Source organism: Carassius auratus, chromosome 1 (assembly GCF_003368295.1).
Source record: "Carassius auratus strain Wakin chromosome 1, ASM336829v1, whole genome shotgun sequence".
NCBI lineage: Eukaryota > Metazoa > Chordata > Actinopteri > Cypriniformes > Cyprinidae > Carassius > Carassius auratus.
In genome coordinates, this window is record NC_039243.1 from 29,940,569 (window position 1) to 29,964,178 (window position 23,610).

Genomic DNA, 23,610 nt, shown 5'->3' on the forward strand with positions numbered 1-23,610 from the left:
AGTTGTGTATCTGAATGTGTGTGTGTGTGTGTGAATATGTGTATGAGAGAGAGAGAGAGAGAGACAGACAAACAGAGAGAGAGAGAGAGAGAGACGTATTCTCCAGGCCATGTCCGTGGTGAAGCAGATCCAGGATGAAGCTTCAACTGTGGTAAGAGCTTCGGTGTGAGCGAATCCTCTGCTGTGCATCAGCTTCAGCTCCAGTGTTCAACATCTTCACACCGCTGCTCAGAGAGGCTTATCAATGACAGTCACACCTACACACACACACACACAGATGCTCAATACAGTCATTCTACAAAGACTTTGCTAAATTAAAAAACCATTTGATCTATTTTCTAACATCAACAGTCATAGAAAACTCAACCAGAAATGATTTCTCATGCATTGTTGTAGATTTGGGAACTGCCATAGCTTTTCAGAGGCTGATACTGATACAGTGCTAAATTATATTAGGGTCTATCACTATTCATTTACATGCAAAATTATTGAACGTTTGTGACTTTGAACAACAGGCCATTTGTGACACTAAATAACCAGTAGATGGAGCTCTATTCCATTCTATCCTCTCTTTTGGACTCAAGTATCTGTTAATCAGTTTAATTAAGCACATTATGATTCTGTTATTTTAAAGTAACCCTGGCCTCCACATAACTGACGAACTAATGATATTGTAAAAAGCCCACTAAACCATTTTATATAGATGTTTTATGACTTATTGTTTAATCTGACTAGTAATAAGCAACCTTAAGATATCTCTTCTGCTTGAATATTTATTTGCTTTAATTTGCAGATGTATCTCGATGAACAAAGAAAGTAATTTATATTACATTATATAATACTGTATATTTGTATTATATCAAGATAAAGGGATATTTAGGTTAGTTTAATTGGTATTTGTACATAGAACGTGTAACATTTAAAAAATTAAATAGTGTTTAAAACGGTTTAAGATAAGTCTCTTTTGTAAAAAAACAAGTCATATTGTGAAATATAACTACAACTGTTAGAATTAAAATATTTTATATATATATATATTTTTTTTTTTTTACATATAATTTATTATTCATATTCAAGTTGAATTTTCAGCATCTTAACTTCAGTCTCCAGTGTCACATGATCCTTCAGAAATCATTCTAATATGCTGATTTGCCACTCAAAAAACATTACTCATTATTTTTAATGTTGTAAACAGTTTTTCTGCTTACTTTGTGGAAATCCTAATTTCAGGATGATTTTTCAGGATACTTTGATGAATAAAACATTCACAAGAACAGTATTTATATGAACTAGAAATCTTTAGTAACATAAGAAATGCACTTACTATCAATTTGGAATAACTAAATGCATCCTTGCTGAATGAAAGTATTTATATCTTTCTTTAAAAACATACAGGCTTCTAACTATTGATCAACTACTGTGCACAAAAAGCCAGCAGCAGTCTGCTTCTTTCCCTGACCTGCGTAGCTGCGTCCTGTGCTCATGCAGGTGGGCATTAGAGTCCATTTATCAATGTTTGGACTGTAGAACTCCACTGAGGCCAGGTTGCATGAGCCATCATCGCCACCAACCACATATAACAGGTTATTAACAGCACACACACCTGAAACACAGGCAACTGCATTGAAATATACTGTTAATCCAAAAGCATCACAGCTGGATTTTTATGTGTCAGATCTGACAGACTGATGCGTGTTGTTCTGTTCACCTGCGTTCCTGCGGCACATGTTCATATCAGCCACCTGTTTCCATGTGTTAGTGGCAGGGTCATAAACCTCACAGCTCTTTCTAACCAAGGGCCCGTCGTGACCCCCTACTGCATACAGCAGACCTTTTATCACACCCACACCTGTCCGACACAAACACTTTGTGGTTTACACAGATACAGGTTGATGTCAGTTTATGTGCATAGGATTGTGTGTGTGTGTGTGTGTGTGTGTGTGTTACCGGCACCGCTGCGGCGGGTTCCCATCTCTGCGGTGTAGGACCATTCATTAGTGTTGGGGTTATAGACTTCAACAGTACTCAAACACTGACGAGTTGCTCCATCATACCCTCCCACTGCATAAAGCAGACCTACAGGAAACAGTTTGATATCAGTTGAAATCAGCTGTTTGATATCAAATCTAAATGAAAAAATAAATAAATAAATATATATAATAATAATAAAAAAATTTATATATATATATATATATATATATATACACACACACACACACACACACACCTTTTTATAATAAAAAAATATGAACAATTAATAAAAATAAATAAATATTCTGATAACTACAAAGCTATAATTATAAAGTTCTTGTAATGTTTCATTTTCAATCACAAACTTAAATATATAAAAGTACAATTATATGTGTTTAATAAAATATTAATAATGTACACCTACAACTAACAGTTTTGGTTGGTAAGATTTTTTATTATCATTATTTTTTAAATGTATTATGCAGACCAAAGATGCATTCATTTGATCAAAAATACAGTAAAACTGTAATATTGTGAAATATGATTACAATTTAAAATAAACGTTTTCTATTTGAATATATTTCCAAATGTATTTTATTCCTGTGACGTGCAGCTGTATTTTCAGCATCATTCCTCCAGTCTTCAGTGTCACATGATCTTCAGAAATCATTCTGATATGTTGATTTGCTGCTCAAGAAACATTTCTAATCATAAACAGGTGTGCTGCTTCATATTTTTTGTGGAATATCTGACAAATTTTTCTTCAGGATTCTTTGAGAATAAAAACTTTAAAAGAACAGCATTTATTATAATTTTTTTTCAATTATATAATTATCCTTATTATTTTAATACAGCTTTACAATGTAAGCACTAAGCAGAATCCAAACAAAATATACAAATACACCATTATGCCAATATTCTTCTTATTATAGGTATAATGTGATTTTATACAATACATAATGGGGTTTCTTGTCTGAAGACCCTTTGTTTAGGCCATTTTTTTAACTCATTAGTATCAGAATGCAAACACAAGCAGAACAGTCATGTATTTCTCTTGGCTGTAACTGTTCATATATAGATGGCAGATACAAACCTCCAACAACGCCGACTCCAACACTGCTGCGCCGCGTGTTCATGGGACTGACGTGGAACCACTCATTGGCCTTAGCGTTATATACCTCTACAGTAGCTAAACCTGCAAACCAACATCATCATATTAGACACAGATGTGGATGTTCATCATCTCAGTCTGATGAGCGCTGTAACCATAACCAGCATATCAGTAAAAACAAATGCTGCAGCAACATCGTAAAAGCATATGTGATGCAAGATAGACGAGTTTATAGTGCATGTATTACCTGTGCTCCCATCGAAGCCCCCAACAGCATAAAGCAGTCCGTTGAGGACAGTGGACCCTAGAGTTGACCTCCGGTCCTGCATGCTGCTGACACAACACCACTCATCTCTGATCGGGTCGTACGCGTCCACCGTCCTCACTCGCAACGAGCCGTTAAACCCTCCGACAGCATACACAACACCACCCACGTACACCACACCTACACATACACAAAAACATCCTTTTTATAAACTCTGTCTTTCAAACTTACGATATTAAGCAGCAGAATCATCATTTTTGTATCAGCTGTTGAGTAAACAAGTATTGTATCTGTATTGGGGCAAGTTGTCACGTGTCTTTTATCATTTATTATCTACAAAACAATGGTTCATTAATTATTTTGTATTTCATAATTGTGCTGAAATAGATTGTCACGATAGCATGTTTAATATTTAATAATGGCGGTTTTCACTATAAGAACTTTTCCCATATAAAGTTGCTATATACACTACTGTTCAAAAGTCTGAAGCTGGTAAGGTCTTTTTTAATGTTGTGAAAGCTGCTTTTTTTAATTAAATATATGGTAAAAACTGTAATACTGTGAAATATTATTACAATTTAAAATGTCCCATTTCTATATTAATATATTGTAAAATGTAATTTATTTATGTGATTACAAAGCTGTATTTTCAGCATCATTACTCCATAATGTCTCCAGTGTCACATGATCTTCAGAAATCATTCTGAAATGCTGATTTGCTGCTCGAGAAACATTTCTGATTTTTATCAGTGTTGGAAACACTTATTATTAAATATGTTTGTTGAGACTGAGCCTTTAATTAATAGCAGGACTCTCTTATCAACATAATGTGGCACTTCAGATCAATTTAATTCATTTTTGATGGATAAATGTTTCAATTGCTATTAAAAGCAAATCTCTTAACTTGACCCCAAGCTTTCGAATGGTAGTGCATGTTGACGCCCAAACACTTGTTGCATGTTGACGCTTGTGTTTAATGAACCGTATCCTTTTTGCATGAACAGTAATTTCAGCAAGTGGTCAAGTCAGTGCTGGAGGGATGAAGTGAAGTAGGCTGGAGAGCTGATCATGTGAGTGATACCTGCTCGACAGCGTCTGGAGGGCAATTCTGCCACCTGGAACCATCTCTCCTCCTCAAAATCATAGCACTCCACACTGCGGATGGCTTTAGGAGCCTGTCCCCCCACCACCATCATCACCTTCAACACACACACACACACACACACACACATGGGAAAACCTTCAAATCAAACACCTCTAGAACACTGGCCCGTTTTTTTTTTTAATGCTGTTTTAATTATCCCTTCAAAATGTGCTATGTTTTCATGATTTTTTTTTTTTTATAATAGAAAATGTAATAAAAGTTTAAATATAATAACTCTAGAAATGTCATGTGTAAACATTGTGAAAATAATAGAGTATATAAAAATTCTTAAATTGTAAACACTTTTGGTAGAGCAGTAATTTTAGTATTAATTATATGCTATTATACTTTTTTTTATTTGTGATTTAGTTTTTAATATTTATTTGAATTATTTGTTTCTTTTTCGCACCTTTAGCACACACGGGTAAAAAAAAAACTCCAACTCAAAACCCTCTAATAAAAAAAAAATCTAGATTTAATTATTTTGTTAATGCGTTTTATAACATTTTTTAGAAACATATTGTTTGCATTAATACATTTTTAACTACATCTTTTTTTGTACATTTTAAATATAATAACCCATGTCATAATCGAGTAAAATAAATGTATCATAAATATTTTTCATAAGTGACATGCCATTTTTGGGGAGCTCTGTAATTTTAGTATCATTTATATGCTTTACATATATATACTTTTTTATTAATATACTGATTGTTTTTTTATTATTATTAATATAAAAGTTGTTGAAGAGGTGAATTAATTTTTTTTTATTTTAAATAATTTAGCCCTCAGTTTCCTGAGAGCCCTGGTTGAGAAACAATGACCTAGAACTTCTCCTACAGTTTCTTCAGGCAGATTTATTTAATATAAGCGTCACAATCAATTAGAATATCTATAACTATCTTAACAAATCATATTGACCTGGCATTAAACTGGTTAAAACCTGATAAAAAAATTCAATTACCAGTCTTAATATCAAACATATTGACTAAATTAAATCAGAGTCGTGCATCAGATTTTGTACAGAACACATTCCCTGACTTCTGCTCTTCACAGATAATATCAATGAAAATGTCCACTATTTATCAAATGAATAACTAAAAATGCCTATGATGAAGACTGACCTTAGGGTAGCTGACAGGTGTTCTCACTCTAGTGCGGATGGTCTTCATCATGGAGCGCTGCTCGGCCGGCAGAAGGTGGTACTTCATGGCTTCAATTAGGTAGTCTTTACAGGCGCTGCTGTTCTTCACTAAAGTTTCCTCTTCCACCCTCTATGTACACACACATGAAATTAAATTACAATTAAAGAACATCAAAGCACATATTCACTAACACACACACACACACACCTGTACGAGGTATTCTCTGGAAAGAAGGGGTAAGCGAACATGCTCCATCAGATGAGCCATGTGTTCCTGACGCACATCTGTGTCATGTGTGACCCACGCTATAACCGCTTCAAACACCTGTGAACACACACACACACACACACACAGGGAGAGCTGATACACGGCTCATCTCATTCAATCACAATATCAGCAAAACATATAGAGATCTAATAACTGCAGTCACATACAGAGACAGTGTGCATGTGACCACATCACATTTGTAGCATAATTACTAATGCATCCTGGACAATATCAAAGCACCGCCCACTCATCTGTCAATCATCCGCTGCACAGACAAATGACTAGGCATCCACAATAAATGTTCATGTTCATCTCATGTTTTTCCTTTTTGAACTCTAATATTTTTTAATTAGAGGTTAAATATCATTTTATAAATATATAATTCGAAAAAACGTAATGTGGAGTAACTATCAAGTAAAAAGCAATAACATATTTCCTTTCACCCTGAATCCAAATATTTTACTATACATTTATAAATTTGTTTGATGTTTTCGGGGAGCAGTGTTATTTAAGAATTATTGATATGCTATTATAGTTTTTATTAATATTTTAAAATATTTTTTATTTAAAATGTTCCATTTTCATTTTAATTTTAGTTTACTTTTTAGTAATTTTGTTGTTTTTTATTCTAATAAGTTACATGCTTTTGTCATTTTTATTAGCATTTGTTTTGTTTATAGATTTTTTTACATATTACTTTTTTATATATATATATATATATATATATATACTTTTTATGTTTAATTCACTAATTTCCATTATTTTTCCATTCAGCTGTAGTTTTTATTTATTTCCAGGTAGTAATTTTAGTGCTTCAACTACATTCAAAAATGTATTTCAAGTAGCTTACAATTTAAGTATTTAAGAACATCTAAAATTGATAGCTTTATTTCAATTAACAAAAACAGTTTCAGTTTTTGGATTAGTTAAGCAAAAAAAACTCTTTCGAGGAGACACATTAAGACATCTTACCCTAAACTAATCTTTCCTTGATAAAAATGTAATTTATTAAATTTTCAAAAATTTTAAGAGAATTATAGACCTTGACAAAAAGTCATTAAAGTCTGCAGGGCTCCTCTACAGGATTTTATTTCCCTTAATACATTTATTTTCTTCAGAAATTAGCATTTGGTCAAATTTGAATGCATGTAGTGAAGAAATGAAACGCATTCTCCTTCAAATCTGATCACAGCAGATGTTTCACAGATGTGTGTCAGTACAGGATGAAAACAGAGCTCTGTCTTGGCTGTGATCAAACCTTTTCTTCTGATGCAATGGTCAGTTTGTCGCTTGCTATGAGGCTGTACACCTGCTCCATGCCCAGATTGAGAAACTCCTCACTCTGCACGACCTCTGAGAAGTGTTGCTCTGTGAGTGGGAGAGAGATCGAGACCATCACACAGGGTTACGGACACACATCTGATCAGAAAAAGCACTATTGTGACTATCGTGCGTGTGTGAATTTCTTGCTTGAGTTTCTCTTGTATGGAAGGACACACACACCGGCGTACGTGTTTGCGAGATTGAGCAGCTCCGTGCAGGCGTGCAAATCAGCGAAGGCGCATATACCGAGGCAGTTGGTTGGGTGAAGTTGAGTTATGAGAAACTCGCAGCAGGCCTTTTTAACTTCCTGTAGCTGCAGCAGACCAGCGGCGGGCAAGAGCACCTAAACACACACACGCACACACACACACACACACACGCAGAGAAAAGACCTCAAAAGAGTCCTTCGAGAAATTTGTCCGTTTTATTTTTCCTTTTCCTGGCAAGAATTTTACATGCATTAAGGATTTTTCTTTTAATGGTCCTAAACTGTTTAAAACATCAAAAAAAAAAAAGTTTTTTAACCATTTATTATTTATTTATTTTTATTCAATAACCATTTTTTCTCATTGAGCATTCTGTTTCACTCAACAACAAAAAAAATAATAATAATCTTTACATACGTAAAATGGTTTGCAAATGTCATTTCTTGACTTTAAGGAAGATCTTTTTTAACCATCTGGTGGTGTTTGGTCATTTTGGACAGAAAATTTGTTTTGGTTTGGGATTTTTTTTTTTTTTTTACTTAATTAGAAAGGTACAAATCTTGGTTTTAGCACTTGCTAAGTGAACACACACACACAACTATGGACAGGATTTGAAAAGATTAAATGCTCCTGAAAAAATGGTCACACTTGTATTGTTTCGGGTCAAAGGGGAATTTCATCTAGTAGAAACATTTGGTGCTCAACCTAAAATTTGTTTAGATTTATTATATAGATATTGATTTTCTTGATGTTTTAGAGTAGAGTGTGTTTTGGTAAATAGATATTTCATACACATTTTTTAAATAGTATTTATATGCATTTTTCATAATAATTAATTGAAACTTCTATAACTTTGTTTTCCACTTCAGCAGTAATATGCCTAGTGTTTTCTCTAAAAAGAGACCAAACTTAAGTCTGTGCCCCAAAGCATTCAAGATTTGGGACAGTTTAAGATGGAAATTTCATTTTAAAAGTAGTTAACAGATCATAACTATGTCATAAGTATTATATTTAGTACAATAAAATCCCCTAGAAACACAAAATATCTAATAAAAAACAACATCAAAATTAAATATAGCACATTCTTTTCTTAAAATAAAAAGGTCATTTTTGAACCCCACCTGAACACCAGAGGGTTAAGCATCTCACGTCACTAAATGTTGCATTAAGTTAAAAGTAGACCAAGTTGAATTTCATCTGGCAGTCATCTAGTCCAGGGTCAGTCTTACTGTTAAGCTTTGCATCAAAGTTTGAATTCCTAAAAAAAATTGTCCTCATTTAAACACCCTCCGTCTAGTCAACTGTGCAGGCGCTACTGACACCACCCACACAACACATGCACGCACACACACTTCCTGGATGTGATTTTCTGTGCTCTCAGAGTAATACCAAAGAACATGACATAAAAAGAGCACAGACTGAGTGAACTGTGTTTTAGGCCGTGCTTTGATATGTTATGATCGCACACACGGTTACCTGCACATTGTCCTCTGTTACTTGGATCTCAGCAGTGTAAACATAGTCGATCAGCATTCTCAGAGTCCAGCCGTCAATCTCCTTGATTCGAACCTTCTTCTGACGGCTCTCGGTCATCTCTCCTACAAACACAAATATTTCATGTTGAACATCATACAGTATAAACTATTTATTTTATACAATAAATAAATAAATAAATAAATATAATATATTTTTACACACACACACACACACACACACACACACACACACACACACAACCACACACTAGTGATCAAATATTTGGGATCAGAAGGATTTTTTATATATTTTTACAGGAGTTTCTTCTGCGCATCAAGGCTGCAATTATTTGATCAAAAATACAGGAAAAATATAATATTTTGAAATATTATTATGATGTAAAATAATGTGTTTTTATTTTAAAATACATTAAAATCTAATTTATTTCTGAGATGCAAAACTGTATTTTCAGCATCATTCCTCCAGTCTTCAGAAATCATTCTAATATGCTGATTTATTATCAGCGCTGGAAACTGTTGTGCTGCTTAATATTTTTTTGCAACCTGTGATACATTTTTCAGGATTCTTTGATGAATGAAAAGTTAATTTTGTGAATGTGTGTGTCCTCACCTGTAAACATAGCGTGGAAGTACGGACACCCCGCAGCTAAGACGACTCGATGAGCAGCAATCTCCACATCCTCCGCAACGATGGTGACATCACACAACACACTCTGACTGCAGAGAGAAAACAGAAACATTGTCAAATATTAATACAATTTATTGCAAAGAAAATTAATAAATTATAATTCTAGATTGTAATTTATTATTTTGCTAAAAGCTGTATTTTCATCATTATTCCTCCAATCTTCAGTGTCACATGATCTTCTGAAATCATTATAATATGCTGATTTGCTGCTCAAGAAGCATTTTTTTTATGTTTTCATGTTTTATTACAGTTGCTGCTTCATATTATGTGGAAAATGTGATTTTCTTTGATAAATAGAAAGTTTAGAAACAAAAACTCTGTGGCAGCTGTATTAATATAACTAAGTTACAACAACAAACAACATTTTAACACACACTCCTGCTAAGAACAGTCATAATTCACTCAAAAAAGAAAATTCTGACTTTGTTTTCTCATCCTCGTGTAATTTCCGAATTGTGTGAATTTTTCTGTAGATTTTTCTGTTTTTGGGATATTAGGCAGAATAGTTAACCTCAGTCACCACTCACTTTCATTGCATCTTTTTTTTTTTTTTATACAATAAAAGTGAATACTGGCGGAGTGAGCTGTCATTCTGCCAACATCTACCACAGATGAACCTAATGACAGCATTTTATTTTTTAGGTTAAGTATCTATTTAAGAGCACACACATAAAAAGCAGTGTTATTAAGAGGCACTGCATGAGTTCTACCAGTATCACACACACACACACCTGCGCAGATCGTTCATGATCCTGAAGGCTTTCCTCATGTGACGTGGATTGATGGTGACCGCACTCTGTTTCTCACACACGTCATCCTTCATCTCCACAGCTTTATGATGGCAAAGCTTTGTGCATCTGAAACACACACACACACACACACACACACACACACACACACACACACACACACACACACACGTTGGTATCAGTGATTACCCGAGAGACTCTCCACAGAAATAATGTTTTTTATACAGTATAAACTGTATTTTTTAATCACCCTACACATAACCTACCCCTCACAGAAAACTTTATGCATTTTTTTGCTAAAAAACAAAAAACAAAACATGTTATATGTTTTTAAGCCTTTTGAATTTCAGGAACACAGGAAGTGTCCTCATAAACCACCTTCATATCGTTACACCTGTGTCATACCCGTGTCATTATACAAAATTGTGTGCATACAAACCACCCAAACCAGTGAAGTATGATTTCACAAGAAGTGAACATATATGGCCATTATCAATCCTAAACATGTGACATAAAGAGTGTTGGAGGTGTGTGGACAAAGACAGAGAGATGTCATGTGATCTTATGGCTGAACAGATTTACTCTGTATTGGCATTACAGTAGTGTGAACTCAGTCTCTCTCTCACACACGCACACACACACACACACACACACACACACACACACAAACACACACACACACACACACACACACACACAAACACACACACAAACACACACAAACACACACACAAACACACACACACACACACACACACACACACACACACACACACACACACACACACACACACACACACACACTTACAGTGGATGTATTTCCATAGCGCTGGTTCTGTTCACATCAGTCTGCGTCTCTTCATCTCTGGTCGGGCTCTGTCGTTTAAATCCCCGCTGTGTCCCGTCCGCCGAACCGAGCCGAACTGAGCCGAACAGGCCCGAACCGAAACCTGGTGTGAGGGTCCAGCTCCGGTAATGAAAATCAAAACGTCAATCTGCCTCAGAAAAAAACGCTGTAAATGTAACTGAGGTGCCCGGATAATAAGCGACAGACAGGTCCGTTGTGTGGGTGAAGACAGGACACATCCAGAGGCTGAGACGCTACAGCTCACACACACACACAAACAACAACAGTGAAGCAAAGGATGACTCTCCTTCGGCGAAACACAAACACACGCGCGTTCCTGCAGCGCCCCCTCCTGCTGGAAGACTGAACGACGAGTCAAAGTCTTAAAGAGGAGGACATCCCGTTTCTAATTCTTTCATTTGACTCACCATTATTTTTATTATGCATTGGAATCAGTAAGATTTGTTTATAGGTTTTGATAGAAGTGTATTATACTCAGCAAGCCTGCATTTAATAATAATAATACAAAACAGTAATAACAGAAACATTGCAAGATATTATTACATATTAAAATAACTGTTTTCTATTTTATACAATTTAAAATGTAATGTATTTCTGTGATGCAAAGCTGAATTTTCAGAATCATTACTCCAGTCTCCAGTTCCACATGATCTTCAGAAATCATTCTGAAATGTTGATTTGCTGCTCAAGAAACATTTCTGATTATTATTTGTATTTTTTGATTATTTTTTTTTTTCAGTATAATAACAGCATTTATTTGAAATTGAAATAATCTTATTTTAAATGTCTGACCCCTATATTGTATTAAAAGAAAGTTATATATATGTAAAAACTTTTGTCAATAGCTTTATCAGTGCCACCCTCAAACCATATACTTAAAAAAATAATAGTAATAATAATAATATTAATGAAGGATAGATAGGAATATGGTCACAGTTTTTACTTTTGTGTATATTTCTCAATATTTTTTAAAATGTATTTCTGCATAGGGACATATGTTAGTCTTGATTACAAAAAAGCAAATGAAAAAAAAACAACAACTATTAAACCTTTCACTGTTGTTGCAAAAAAATAAAAAAATAAAATAAAAAAAAAACCTTGTTCATTAAACATTAAATTTCAACTACCATGCATAAGATGTCCAAACACGCTCAACACTGGCAGAGAAAATCAAACTTGTTTGCCAATCAGAAAACATTGAATAGGTTAATCTGAAATGCAACATTAATCAAGCATCCAAAGTAACAAAAATGGAGAAATGAGACATGAGATTTCTTTGCTACTGTTTATTTTCCCTCATTCATTTGTTGGAGAATTGCGTCCAATAAACAGAATAGGTCTCTGAAATCTTTAACAAAATATAACCAATATTTACAATAGCTATATTAAAAATACAAAAGTAGCTACAGACTTTGCCAGTTGTCTTTGTAAAAGACGTAGAGATACATGTGATTCTTCTAGATCTGTCTGGGTAGAAACACAGGAGCTATAAGGGATACATTTGAGCTATCACAAAAGCACGACATTTTAAGCAAAATATACTGTTTACTGACCATTTCAACCACTTATCATCTACGTTACAACTATAATTTATATATTCTTGACTACAATCTCTTGCTTCTGAAAATGTGCGCAACAATTCATGATTTGTGCCATACGTTGAAATAACTGAAGACAATGGTACAGACAGATAAAATTAAATAAAAATACAAAACATAAAATCTTTTCAAACTGAAACTTGTGAACACATCTGGAAAGTTTTAAGAACATGATCAGATAAGAAAAGGCATGTTGAGTAACATTAAACACTGATATCAGCGCAGAGAAGACGTCTGAGGTTGGTGAGAGGAGTCAGTCTTTTCTTTCGCTCTTCATCTCTTTCTGTGATTGATTTCTCACACACACAACACACAGTTTCTGTAACACGTGATTAAAACTTCAAATGGAATAATACTGTTTTCCTTGGTTTTGTAACACTGATATTGCATCACGTGTAACAACTCTCATCTCTCTATGAGTTTGATTTCATTATGCAATAGTCTATTTGAAGAACTTGTGTTAAAAGTGCCAACATTTTTCTCGTCTCCTCTCATCTTTTACAGTGATCTCATGAAAGTCCACGATGCATTGCTGTAGTTCAGTCCATGACCACGTTTAAATATCAGCTGTCATATGGATGTTGTCAAACTTTGGGACAGAGATATATGAAGGGTCTCTTATTAAACTGCAGATATTTGCTCGTTCTCTGCAGAGGAAAAAAGACAAAAAAAGACCTCAGCTTATTTCCAGAAAATTATTACTGTTAATATATTTAAACCAAAACTTAAATTAAAACCATAAAACACAAAACAATTGACATTACAATTGAAATTAAATAAATTTTTACTTAAAAAATAATATAATTTTTTTTCTCTCTTTCAAAGATTTTCTTAAAAGAAATATATATATATATATATATATATAATAACTGAAATTAAAATTGATTAAAAAACTGTATCAATATGCATTTAGAAAAAATAAAAATGACAAAAACACAACAAAATACTAAAACTGTTATATTAAAATTAAAACTGCTTTTAAATTGTTTTTCATGTTTATCATAACTACAACAATAAAATCACAATATGAATAAGCACAATTTTACTCTACAAAATTTTAGACTGTTCATCTACATATTTCTTTCTTGACTTTTATTCAATAAGTTGAATGACTATCCAAACAACAAATTAAATAAATGTATGAACTAATTTATTTTTATTTCCATACCAGCATCTATTGCTATTTTTATGGCAAGATGAAACAAATAACGCAGTAGTAAGGAAAAGCAACAAATTGACAACCAACTCGCATCAGTATAAACATTACATATGCTTTTAAAACAAATGCATTAATATTGATATCAGTGTCAAATAGATTATTAACAACACAACAGTTAGTTCTGGTCTTTGATTTTAAATTAAATTAAATTAAATTAAATTAAATTAAATTAAATTAAATTAAATTAAATTAAATTAAATTAAATTAAATTAAATTAAATTAAAGTAATGTAATGTAATGTAATGTATGCTTTTAGCAGACGCTTTTATCTTACGGTGTATTTAACATGTGTTCCCTGGGAATCAAACCCACAACCTTGTGCACTGCTAATGCAATGCTCTACCACTGAGCCACAGGAACACTTATTAATTTTTTTGTGATCATATACTCACCCTCAGGTTGTGGTCGTGGTGGTGACTGACAGTGGTTGTATGCTGGCAGTCTACTGGATGGGTGTGGAGGAGGATCACATGACCTTTTAAGGAATCGAGATCTCTGCAGAGCCGCTGTGTAGTCTGGTGGGCGTCGCCCATGCGCATGACTGTGGCTGTCTGCCTCAGCCAATGACAGCGCAGTATAACCAGGTGGTGTGGGCGGCGGCTCTCTAAAACGACCCTCTCTCCGACTCGCAGCATTCTTGTTTGTGTTTGGAGTCTCGTCTTTTCCACCTCTGCGTTTTATCGTTCCCGTGTCTCCTTCCAATTCATCGCCCCAGTGACCGGTGGGTGTGGTCATGTGACTCCGTCCCATTCCATCTGACAGCGTCTCCCAGCTGCGGTTGTCATAATAACCCACACGCTGTGGAATGCTCTGGATGTTGTCATGTGACCCACTGGAGCAGGACGTCCAGCTTCCACGGCCGCTGTCTGCTGCGTCCAGCGATGCACGGTCACACTGATCCGGAGTCAAGGAGTAGGATCTGAGACAAAGAAATACAGAAATAAAGTACGAGACCAATTGTATTTACTTGTTATATACTTCTTTTATGTATATCAAAGCCCTTACCCCAGGCTTATCTGGTCGGGTTCAGCTCTACGCGTGCTGAGTGGGTGTGTAAGCGTATGGGGTTGAGCGTGCCTGTGGTCATCAACCATGATGAGGTCAGAGGAGGAGGAGCTTAACAAACTCAACTTATCCGGTGCATCACTCACCACTAACCGTGGGCCTATGAGAAACATAAATGACCAAACTATTAAATACTTCTGAAAATGTCTAACTCTTTAGAAATTTGAATAAGAATCATGATCTGATTCGTGATTAATTGGTTTTCAATTTCTAAAATTTCATTCAACAAATGTGTAAAAACACAAATGTACTAAAGGGGTCATATGATGCTTCTTTAAACATCATTATTTTGTGTATTTGGTGTAACCTAATATGTTGACATGCTTTAGTGTTCAAAAAACACATTATTTTTCAAATACTGTACATTATTGTAGATCCTCTATGCCCCGCCTCTCTCAAACGCATCATTTTCTACAAAGTCCCTCCTTCAGACAAGCACAGTCTGCTCTGATTGGCCTACTGACTCGGTGCATTGTGATTGGCCGAACACCGCAGGCACTCGTCGGAAATGTAACTCCCCTTTGCATAATCGCAAGCTTCATTTAAAAAAAAAAAATACTGTAAAGACAGTTAGTAATGTCTTTGATAATGCAAATATTTCCACATAGTGATGTAGATATGTGGGGCGTGTTTAAACCAGGCATTTTAGGGGGCGTGGCAAAGTCTTAATCTTCTTCATGCACAAAGAGCTTGTATTAATCCAAAGAGAAAGGAAATTTTTTTAAATCGCATCTTATGACCGCTTTACAATACGCATTCCTTGGAAATTAAACATCACTCATTACAAAACACAAACAAACTCTATTATAAATATGCATGTATACTATTTAGTTTTGCATAATAATCAAATAAAATGAGATAATAATGCCATATTAAATTTGAGATACGATGATCATAAGTAAATAATTTTAAATGAAAAACTAAAAAAAATGGAAACTACATTACCGACATACTATAGATGCCCCAAACAGAATCTAACAATTTCATGTCAACATGATCAGCCGCTATTAACTTGGTACAATATTTACATATTATATGCTAATTAACAAAAACGTCACCGACTTCATACCATTTTAAAACAAACAATGCAGTTACCTTAAAACAGTAAACAGAAACGGCAATCACTGCATCAAAAACTCAAACGAATTATTACATTATTACACACATATCAATTTCAATATTAATTTATATTTAAGAAACAACTTGGATTAATACGGTTAAGGTTAGGTTACATTCGGGTTTAGTACCTAGTTATTATAGTGCTACAGAGTGCTAACCAATATTCTTAAATTAGACATGATCAGTAGATACCTTTTCTAGGTGTGCTGCGAGGTGAGGTGCGTGGAGAGGAGAGCAGAGACCGGCTGTCCTCAGGCGGCTTTCGGTGTCTGTCCCGCCCCTCTTCTGAGAGAGACAATATCTTATGGAGAGACTGAGGAGACTGGGCACCTACAGACACAAAAACCTCATCTCACTACAAACAAGACTTCAGATCAGATCCCAGATCATTCGGACAGGTATAGCTCTTACCAAATGGCGGTAACTCTTTGCCAAGAGATTTCCTGCGTCCATGATTTCCATTCGTTTGCTGCGGAGTGGTGCTTCTCTGACCGACAGGAGATACATCCACTCGCTTCCTCTCGCCGGAGTTCTTCAGCACTGAAACCACAAGCAAACACATTCAACTTTAACCATTATGTCTAACAATGAACAAAATAAATGCAAAACGTAACAAAAATTGGTGGTTCTTTTGTAATTCTGTGTTGCTAATTCTTATTATATTATTTTAATGTAGCATCAATATTTTGGAGAATCCTTCAATCAGGTAAATTTTTAGAACTTCTGTTATTAATTAAGGGTGCAGGATAAATATCGGCCGATAATTAATGCACATCTTGGCAGTAAAGCCGGTTCTCTGATCAGCGGTAAATTCCATCAGGTGCATGATTTCACATAGACCAGCTGTTACTACACAGAGCCATTGATAAATGATTAGAGAACTGGCTTTATCGATGAGATGCATATTAATTATCGGCCGATATTTATCGTGGACGAAACAATGGTTTAGTAAAGTTAAGTTGTTGTACTATTTTTACGTGTTGTTTTAAATATTTTGCGAGGATGGGAGAATTATGCTTTTTTCCTCAACATGGATGTTTGCCTATGGGTGAGATTTCCGTTTCATTATCGCTATAGTTAATTAACGAGGAAAATAACAAAGTGCTGTAAACGATAAAACTGTTTGCAGTACAAACCAGTGTTTTCTTAATTAAGATAACAGTTTTAAATAATATGATAGGACACATCAATTGTCAATATCAAACAGCAAAACAAACTGTTTTGTACATCTAAAAATAGCTGGACGCAAATGAGAATTTACATAGAATTTACAAACGGCGGCACCCATTTTTATGTCAGGAAAAAGGTGGATAAAACGGATATTTCCGGTCCTGGATTCTGATTGGCTGAGCCACATCTGAAGCTATTTTAAGTTTTTTTAATTACTCGACAAACACACACCTTTGTTTACATTTGAGGAACTACATTGTTTGGTGGACAAATACTGTTTTATAAAAGCAATAAGCCTATACAATACTTTTGATATTACACATTTCAATCAATGAAAGTAAAAAGGCAAGGTGAGAGTCTTCTACAAATGTGTGTGTGACTCACTGGAGCTGTTGGCAGGTTCACACTGTAGAGAGAGTTTTTGGAGCTTGTCTTCATCACTCTCGTGTGTGTGTGTGTCCAGGTACTGCCGAACACGTCTGCTCATCATCTCCACCTCGTACAGCTTCTTAGTGCTGAGAAAAGAGCTCCGCCTCCCCTTCCTCTTCCCGCCCATCGTCCCGATGTCAGAGAGAGAAGAGCTGCTCACCTGACTTAGAGACCTAATACACACATCAGAACGAAAGACACAGTGAACCCTAAAGGCAACAGGTCATTATTGAACAAGTTCGCAGGACAACTATGTAAAACCAGAATAATGCTGGGGAACTAATATAGCCACTTTTAACATGCAGAAAGAAAGGAATTGAGATGAGTGACTGTTTTAGACATCTACAAGATAATGAACTATCTATGTGTCTAGAAAGTAGAGATCAGAAATCATTCTGCAACTAAGCAGTCAGCTAATAAAACAACAAATCAAAATATTTACAAAGTTTTTTTTTTTTGTACTACTTACCTTGTAAATAAAAAATAAAAACTGAACTATTATTATATATATATATTTAATTGCCAATCACTGTGCTGGCAGAACTGCCTATTTTTTGATACCCCCTTTTATGCATATAATTAGATTATACATGCATTTTTTATTCAAGCCGCAGATGTGTGCATTTTTTTTTATATTGAAGTTTTCATAAATGCATTTATTTATTTATTTTATTTAAAGCATTTTAAACTGGTATTGAAAATGTAACGTGTAAAAAAAAAAAAAAATTACTCTTCTACAATATTATTCGATGCCTGTTCCTACTTTTGCAAAAATACATTTATCCAACCATGTAGAAAACATTCATAACAACTATTCATGCCTTTCTAGAAGACGACAATGAGAATTTAGGAGAAGGAAGTCAAAGATGTGATTTCACATACGCTGTGCAACTAAAACAACTTCGACTACCAAAGGAAGTGTTAGTGTGGTTTAGTACATGACAGTTAACAGAAAAAGTGAAAGAGAGAAAGACAGTAGCAGACCCACTTACCCAAGACTTCTCCACTTTTTCTTCCTAAAACAGAGAGCCACGAAGAGCCAAAGAACAAGAAAATTAAGAGACTGAGTAAGAGGAGACAAAAACACACTAGTGCTTAGATAGTGAAGCCCACAGAGCAAAACAAGAAGTCCAGTAAGACACCAAGCACACAAATGACTGAGAGCAGAAACTCATCAGCGATGGATACACACCACACTGTGCAAGAGACTAGCTTGCTTTCAGTTCATTAAAGAAAATGCATTATGCATGTATATTATGTCACTGTGTGGAGCACTATTTGTGATGCATGCACTTGCCCGTGTAGTGCATTTCGAATTGGCCACTAATAAGGTTGCATTTCCTTTACAGGTAGTGACGCAGCTCAGTAAGTTATGGTTGTGTAACTATGCTTTTATCTCAAGGTTTTATTGATGTTGTCAGTTCATGTGTATGAAATATATTTGCTGAATAAGTTTACACTTTGTAGGTGTACCTGGTCTTAAAAAGCAATGCAGGGTCCATGGTGATGGAAGCCATTCGAACCACGTGTCGGATCTCTCGTGCAATCATCCTCAGCTTCTCAAAATTCACCAGACCGTCCACCTTTGAGTTGTTCCCTATAAGCACACGCATGTTTAACAGATTCCTATTTCACTTTCAAACCAAATGTAAAATTATGAGGCAACAAGGACAAGAGAAAGGGGCAAGTCACCCTCGTGGAGGAAAGTGAGGTCTTTCTTAATGACAGGAAACAGAGGGATGACGGGCGGCTGCAGGTTGTGTTTGTTGAGGAGGTTGCGGTATTTGGCCATGTTGCGAGAAGGGTCGAAAACGTCTTGTAATTCTGCCAAAAGCTTCTCATATTTTCCAGGCAACCGTTCCCATGTGGATCGCAGCCGAGAGACAGGAGCTAGATTGAACCCACTGCAAAAGAGATGCATTTAGGAGACCACATAGTGAAGAGAAAAAGGACAATTTCAAGCATTAACAGGAACAAACTTGACAAATTATGCAAGGAACAAAAGCACACTGTCATGTTTGTATGGTGAGAAGCACACATTTAAAAAGGATTACATCGCTATAAAGTATTGTTGTTGTTTTTTTATCATTGTAGACATAACTCAATTCTAGTTTTGACAGTGCTGTTCTTAAATCAGTTTTCTGAAAATGCAAAATTAAATAATCGATCATAATTTTGTATAATACAGCAAATATGTATTATTATACAGTAATATATCAACAAATATTTTTATAAATAATGCAATTATATAATCACAATAATTGCTTTAAAAAAATACAAAAATAATAATAATAATTTCCACAACAATTATTATTATTATTATTATTATCAACAACATTATCATTATTGGTGTGTAAATGGTCTTGACGATGTAAACTAAAACCCCAGCAATAAAAATAATAATACATCCAAACAACACTAATTTGCATGATACCATGAAACAAATTTTTATAATACATAAATATTTATAAATAATTAATATAATTATTTTAATATAAACTATTAAATGTTAATATTTTAAATTTTCCACATCAATAACATATAACACAGTAATTATTAATTTTATTATTATTGGTGTGTAAATGGTTTTGACGATGTAAAATAATGCCCCAGCAATCATTTTTATAATACATATTATATATATATATATATATATATATATAAATAAACATAATTAATAATGATTTAATATTATATATATATATATATATAATATTATATATATATATATATATATATATATATATATATATATATATATATATATATATATAAAATTAAATATTAATATTTTTATTTTTCACATCAATAACAATAACATGATAAAACAGTAATTATTATTATTATAGTGTAAAAAGCCTTGACAAACTTAAGCCCCAGCAATAATTACAATAATAATAATAATAATAATAATACATCCAAACAATCGCAATACTACTTGGCATCATACCATAAAACACATTTTTATAATAAATAAATATTTAAAAATATTTAATGATTTAATAGTATTAGTTTAATATTCATATTTAATTTGTTTTAAAATAAATATTAATATTTTTAATTTTCCACATCAAAAACAATAACATATTAGAAAATGTTTATTATTATTTTTATAGTGTAAACGGCCTAGGCATTTAAACTGAAACCCCAGCAATGATGATGCATCCAAGCAACATGACTGGAATCACAACACTACTTGGTGTTACACTGTGAAACATAATCAAGGAATCATGATAACACTAACAGACACACAAACTCTACCTGATTATGGCAAACATAGAGTTGAAGTTCTTGCAGTCACGGCAGTGAAGGGCAATCTTTATAAAGTGCTTGATGATCTTCACTCTTTTGGCCAGGTTGGCTTCCTGTACTACCTCTGTGGCGACCCAGAAGGTCTCCTGGTTCACAAGATCCTCAAAGTTGCGCAGGTTGGTGGGAGGCTCTTGTGGGCGGAGCTTGAAGAGGTCAGTGATGTAATCCGTCGGTTCAATGCCAGAGAAGCGCAGATAGTTGCGCGCTGACAGCTGATTGGCTATTTCCATTGAGCTCAAGGATAACAGAGGGACCACAGACTCCCGCTGCATCTCCTGGGCCTCCACATCTGAACACAGCGTCTCGGTCTCCATGTTGCTCTTCAGATAGTACCTGAGAGAGAAGCAGATCTTCATGTATGAAACGAAGTCACAAAATTAATTTCTTAAAATTGAGCTCAAGACCAAACCTGGCACTCAGCTGAATCCTGTCGGCCAGTTTAGAGAGCTGATCAGGCAGCCGTCTCTGTTTGATAACTCCCTCCTGGGTGACTGACACCTCGCAGAGCGAATAGGCATCAGGACTCGCCGTCAAGCCAAACTCTCGCATCGCCTGATTGGCCGCTTCTCTTGCTGTGGTGTCCTTATTGATCAGTAAGTAACGACTTTGCTGGTCCGCCTTGAAAACACGCAACACCTGGTCTTGCAATTCTATAAATGGAAAGACAAACAAACCATAAAATAACTGGATACTGGTACGTAAACCTCAATCAGAACTAGGATCCAAACATTCCTGCATCGCTCAGATTACATGCAACTTCTAGAAGTATATTCAAACATTAAAATGAAAAGAGATGAAAGGAACCCTAATAATAAAGACAGAGATGTTAACACGGAGACCCAGACCAAGCAGACTGGCACTAATGAGAAATAAAATATGTACATCTTAAACTGGACAGTTGTATAGTGACATATACACTAGCAATTAAACGTTTGGGATCAGAATTATTTTTATGTTTTTTACAGGCTGCTTTTATTTAATCAAAAATACAGGAAAAATGTCACATGATTCTTCAGAAATCATTCTAATATGCTGATTTATTATCAGTATTGAAACTGTTGTGCTACATAATATTTTTTTGGATTCTGTGATACTTTTTTTCAGGATTCTTTAATTAATAAAATGTTAAAAAGAAGAGCATTTCTTTAAAATATTAATATTTCTAACAATATACACCACAGTTCAAAAGTTTGGGTTCACTAAATTTTTATTCTTTCTTTCTATTTTTTTATTTATTTAAACTTTTATACAGCAAGGATGTGTTGAATTGTTAAGGAGTGATAGCAAAGATTTATATTAATTAGAAAAAAATTATATTTTGAATAAATGCTGTTCTTTTTACAGTTTTACTCATCAAAGAATCCTGAAAAGATATTGCAGTTTCCCTGGGAGCACAACTGTTGCCAAGACTGATAATTCTAATAATAAATCAGCATATTAAAATGATTTCTTAAGGATCATGTGACACTTCATACTGGAGTAATGGCTGATGGAAATTCAGCTTTGCATCACATAAATAAATACTATTTTAAAGGATATTGAAATAGAAACCATTATTTTATGTTTTAAAATTTTTTTAGCAAGATTACGGTTTTCTTTCTGTATTTCTGATCAGATAAATGCAGCCTTAATGAGCATAAGAAAATTTTCATTACTCTATACTTAAACAACTACTTTAGAACTTGTAATGCATAATTGAAAATGATGAGAGGCAGTGTTTACTTTCAGAAATGGTAACCATGAACAGAAGCAACATAAACCAAGTTAAATTACATAAAAAGACAAAGCAGTAAGAGTAGTGCATCAATCAAAGTTTGAAAAAGGCCGGACTTGGCCCAGTGGCATGTTTAGCAGATGGCACAAATTATATTAATATACAGACCCACAGCCTTAAATCTTGTTTAATCTGACGCAGGGAGTCAGTCAGGCTTGCCAAAACACAGTCTATTGGCAAAAACAACACATTTAAACCCCTTTTTTACTTTCAAGAAAATGAGAGTCTGATCCACATGGTGATGCCATCAGCGTGAAAACATTGCCACTGACTCAAAAATGACTCATTTATGTACAAGAACAATACTATACAGAACTGAAACAATCAGCAGAAAAGAGAGAAAGAAAATCAGTCAACCAGATAAAACTAGACGGGCAATTACGTAAGACAGGTGTCTATGAAGAGGAACAGCTTTCTAAAGAGACGAGTGGAACTAGACGAGAGGTGTCTAAAAGAAGAGCAGAACCGCTGCAGAGCACAAATACTCACGAGTAAATCCAGGTGCTGCGAGCAAGCAGAGGGTTGTGGATCATTAGTACAAGGGCACAAATATAACAGAAGGAAAGCGGGAACACAAAAAGCAGCACAGAGAGAGAGAAGATCGCAGATTGCGCTGTGCTCTCACAGAAAACATAGGAACACAGAAGCTTGTTGTCAGCACTGCCCTGCACTTTTATTTATTTATTTTAGT

At 34.5% G+C, this 23,610-nt stretch overlaps 2 protein-coding genes across 10 annotated transcripts in view; both read right to left on the reverse strand.

The window, feature by feature from the left end:
* Positions 1 to 11,538, reverse strand: part of LOC113106938 (kelch-like protein 2) — a 12,350-nt gene extending 812 nt beyond the window's left edge. Inside the window, exons 1-15 of one of the 4 annotated variants that reach the window (XM_026268991.1) lie at positions 11,174 to 11,538; positions 10,348 to 10,473; positions 9,539 to 9,645; positions 8,909 to 9,030; positions 7,407 to 7,569; positions 7,162 to 7,271; positions 5,844 to 5,960; positions 5,616 to 5,765; positions 4,429 to 4,546; positions 3,330 to 3,527; positions 3,065 to 3,166; positions 1,948 to 2,076; positions 1,709 to 1,849; positions 1,460 to 1,618; positions 1 to 257 (exon numbers count right to left, since the gene is read on the reverse strand). The exon at positions 1 to 257 is cut by the window's left edge and continues 812 nt beyond it. In XM_026268991.1, the coding sequence (XP_026124776.1) occupies positions 229 to 257; positions 1,460 to 1,618; positions 1,709 to 1,849; positions 1,948 to 2,076; positions 3,065 to 3,166; positions 3,330 to 3,527; positions 4,429 to 4,546; positions 5,616 to 5,765; positions 5,844 to 5,960; positions 7,162 to 7,271; positions 7,407 to 7,569; positions 8,909 to 9,030; positions 9,539 to 9,645; positions 10,348 to 10,473; positions 11,174 to 11,190 (1,788 nt within the window). In that variant the 5' untranslated portion in view covers positions 11,191 to 11,538 and the 3' untranslated portion in view covers positions 1 to 228. Of the gene's footprint in view, positions 258 to 1,459; positions 1,619 to 1,708; positions 1,866 to 1,947; positions 2,077 to 3,064; positions 3,167 to 3,329; positions 3,528 to 4,428; positions 4,547 to 5,615; positions 5,766 to 5,843; positions 5,961 to 7,161; positions 7,272 to 7,406; positions 7,570 to 8,908; positions 9,031 to 9,538; positions 9,646 to 10,347; positions 10,474 to 11,173 lie in introns of those variants that run through there. The other 3 variants (XM_026269002.1, XR_003292599.1, XR_003292601.1) reach the window with 3 other exon arrangements.
* Positions 11,539 to 12,504: 966 nt separating this feature from the next.
* LOC113106949 (rap guanine nucleotide exchange factor 2-like) overlaps positions 12,505 to 23,610 on the reverse strand; it is a 33,295-nt gene continuing 22,189 nt past the window's right edge. For 2 of the 6 annotated variants that reach the window (XM_026269056.1, XM_026269021.1), the window contains 12 exons: positions 23,409 to 23,423; positions 21,555 to 21,795; positions 21,095 to 21,478; positions 19,526 to 19,737; positions 19,307 to 19,430; positions 18,826 to 18,849; positions 17,789 to 18,006; positions 16,646 to 16,774; positions 16,427 to 16,564; positions 15,056 to 15,215; positions 14,443 to 14,969; positions 12,505 to 13,478 (listed from right to left, as the gene is read on the reverse strand). In XM_026269056.1, coding sequence (XP_026124841.1) covers positions 13,453 to 13,478; positions 14,443 to 14,969; positions 15,056 to 15,215; positions 16,427 to 16,564; positions 16,646 to 16,774; positions 17,789 to 18,006; positions 18,826 to 18,849; positions 19,307 to 19,430; positions 19,526 to 19,737; positions 21,095 to 21,478; positions 21,555 to 21,795; positions 23,409 to 23,423 — 2,198 coding nt within the window. In that variant the 3' untranslated portion in view covers positions 12,505 to 13,452. The remainder of the gene's footprint in view (positions 13,479 to 14,442; positions 14,970 to 15,055; positions 15,216 to 16,426; positions 16,565 to 16,645; positions 16,775 to 17,788; positions 18,007 to 18,825; positions 18,850 to 19,306; positions 19,431 to 19,525; positions 19,738 to 21,094; positions 21,479 to 21,554; positions 21,796 to 23,408; positions 23,424 to 23,610) is intronic. The other 4 variants (XM_026269031.1, XM_026269041.1, XM_026269065.1 and 1 more) reach the window with 4 other exon arrangements.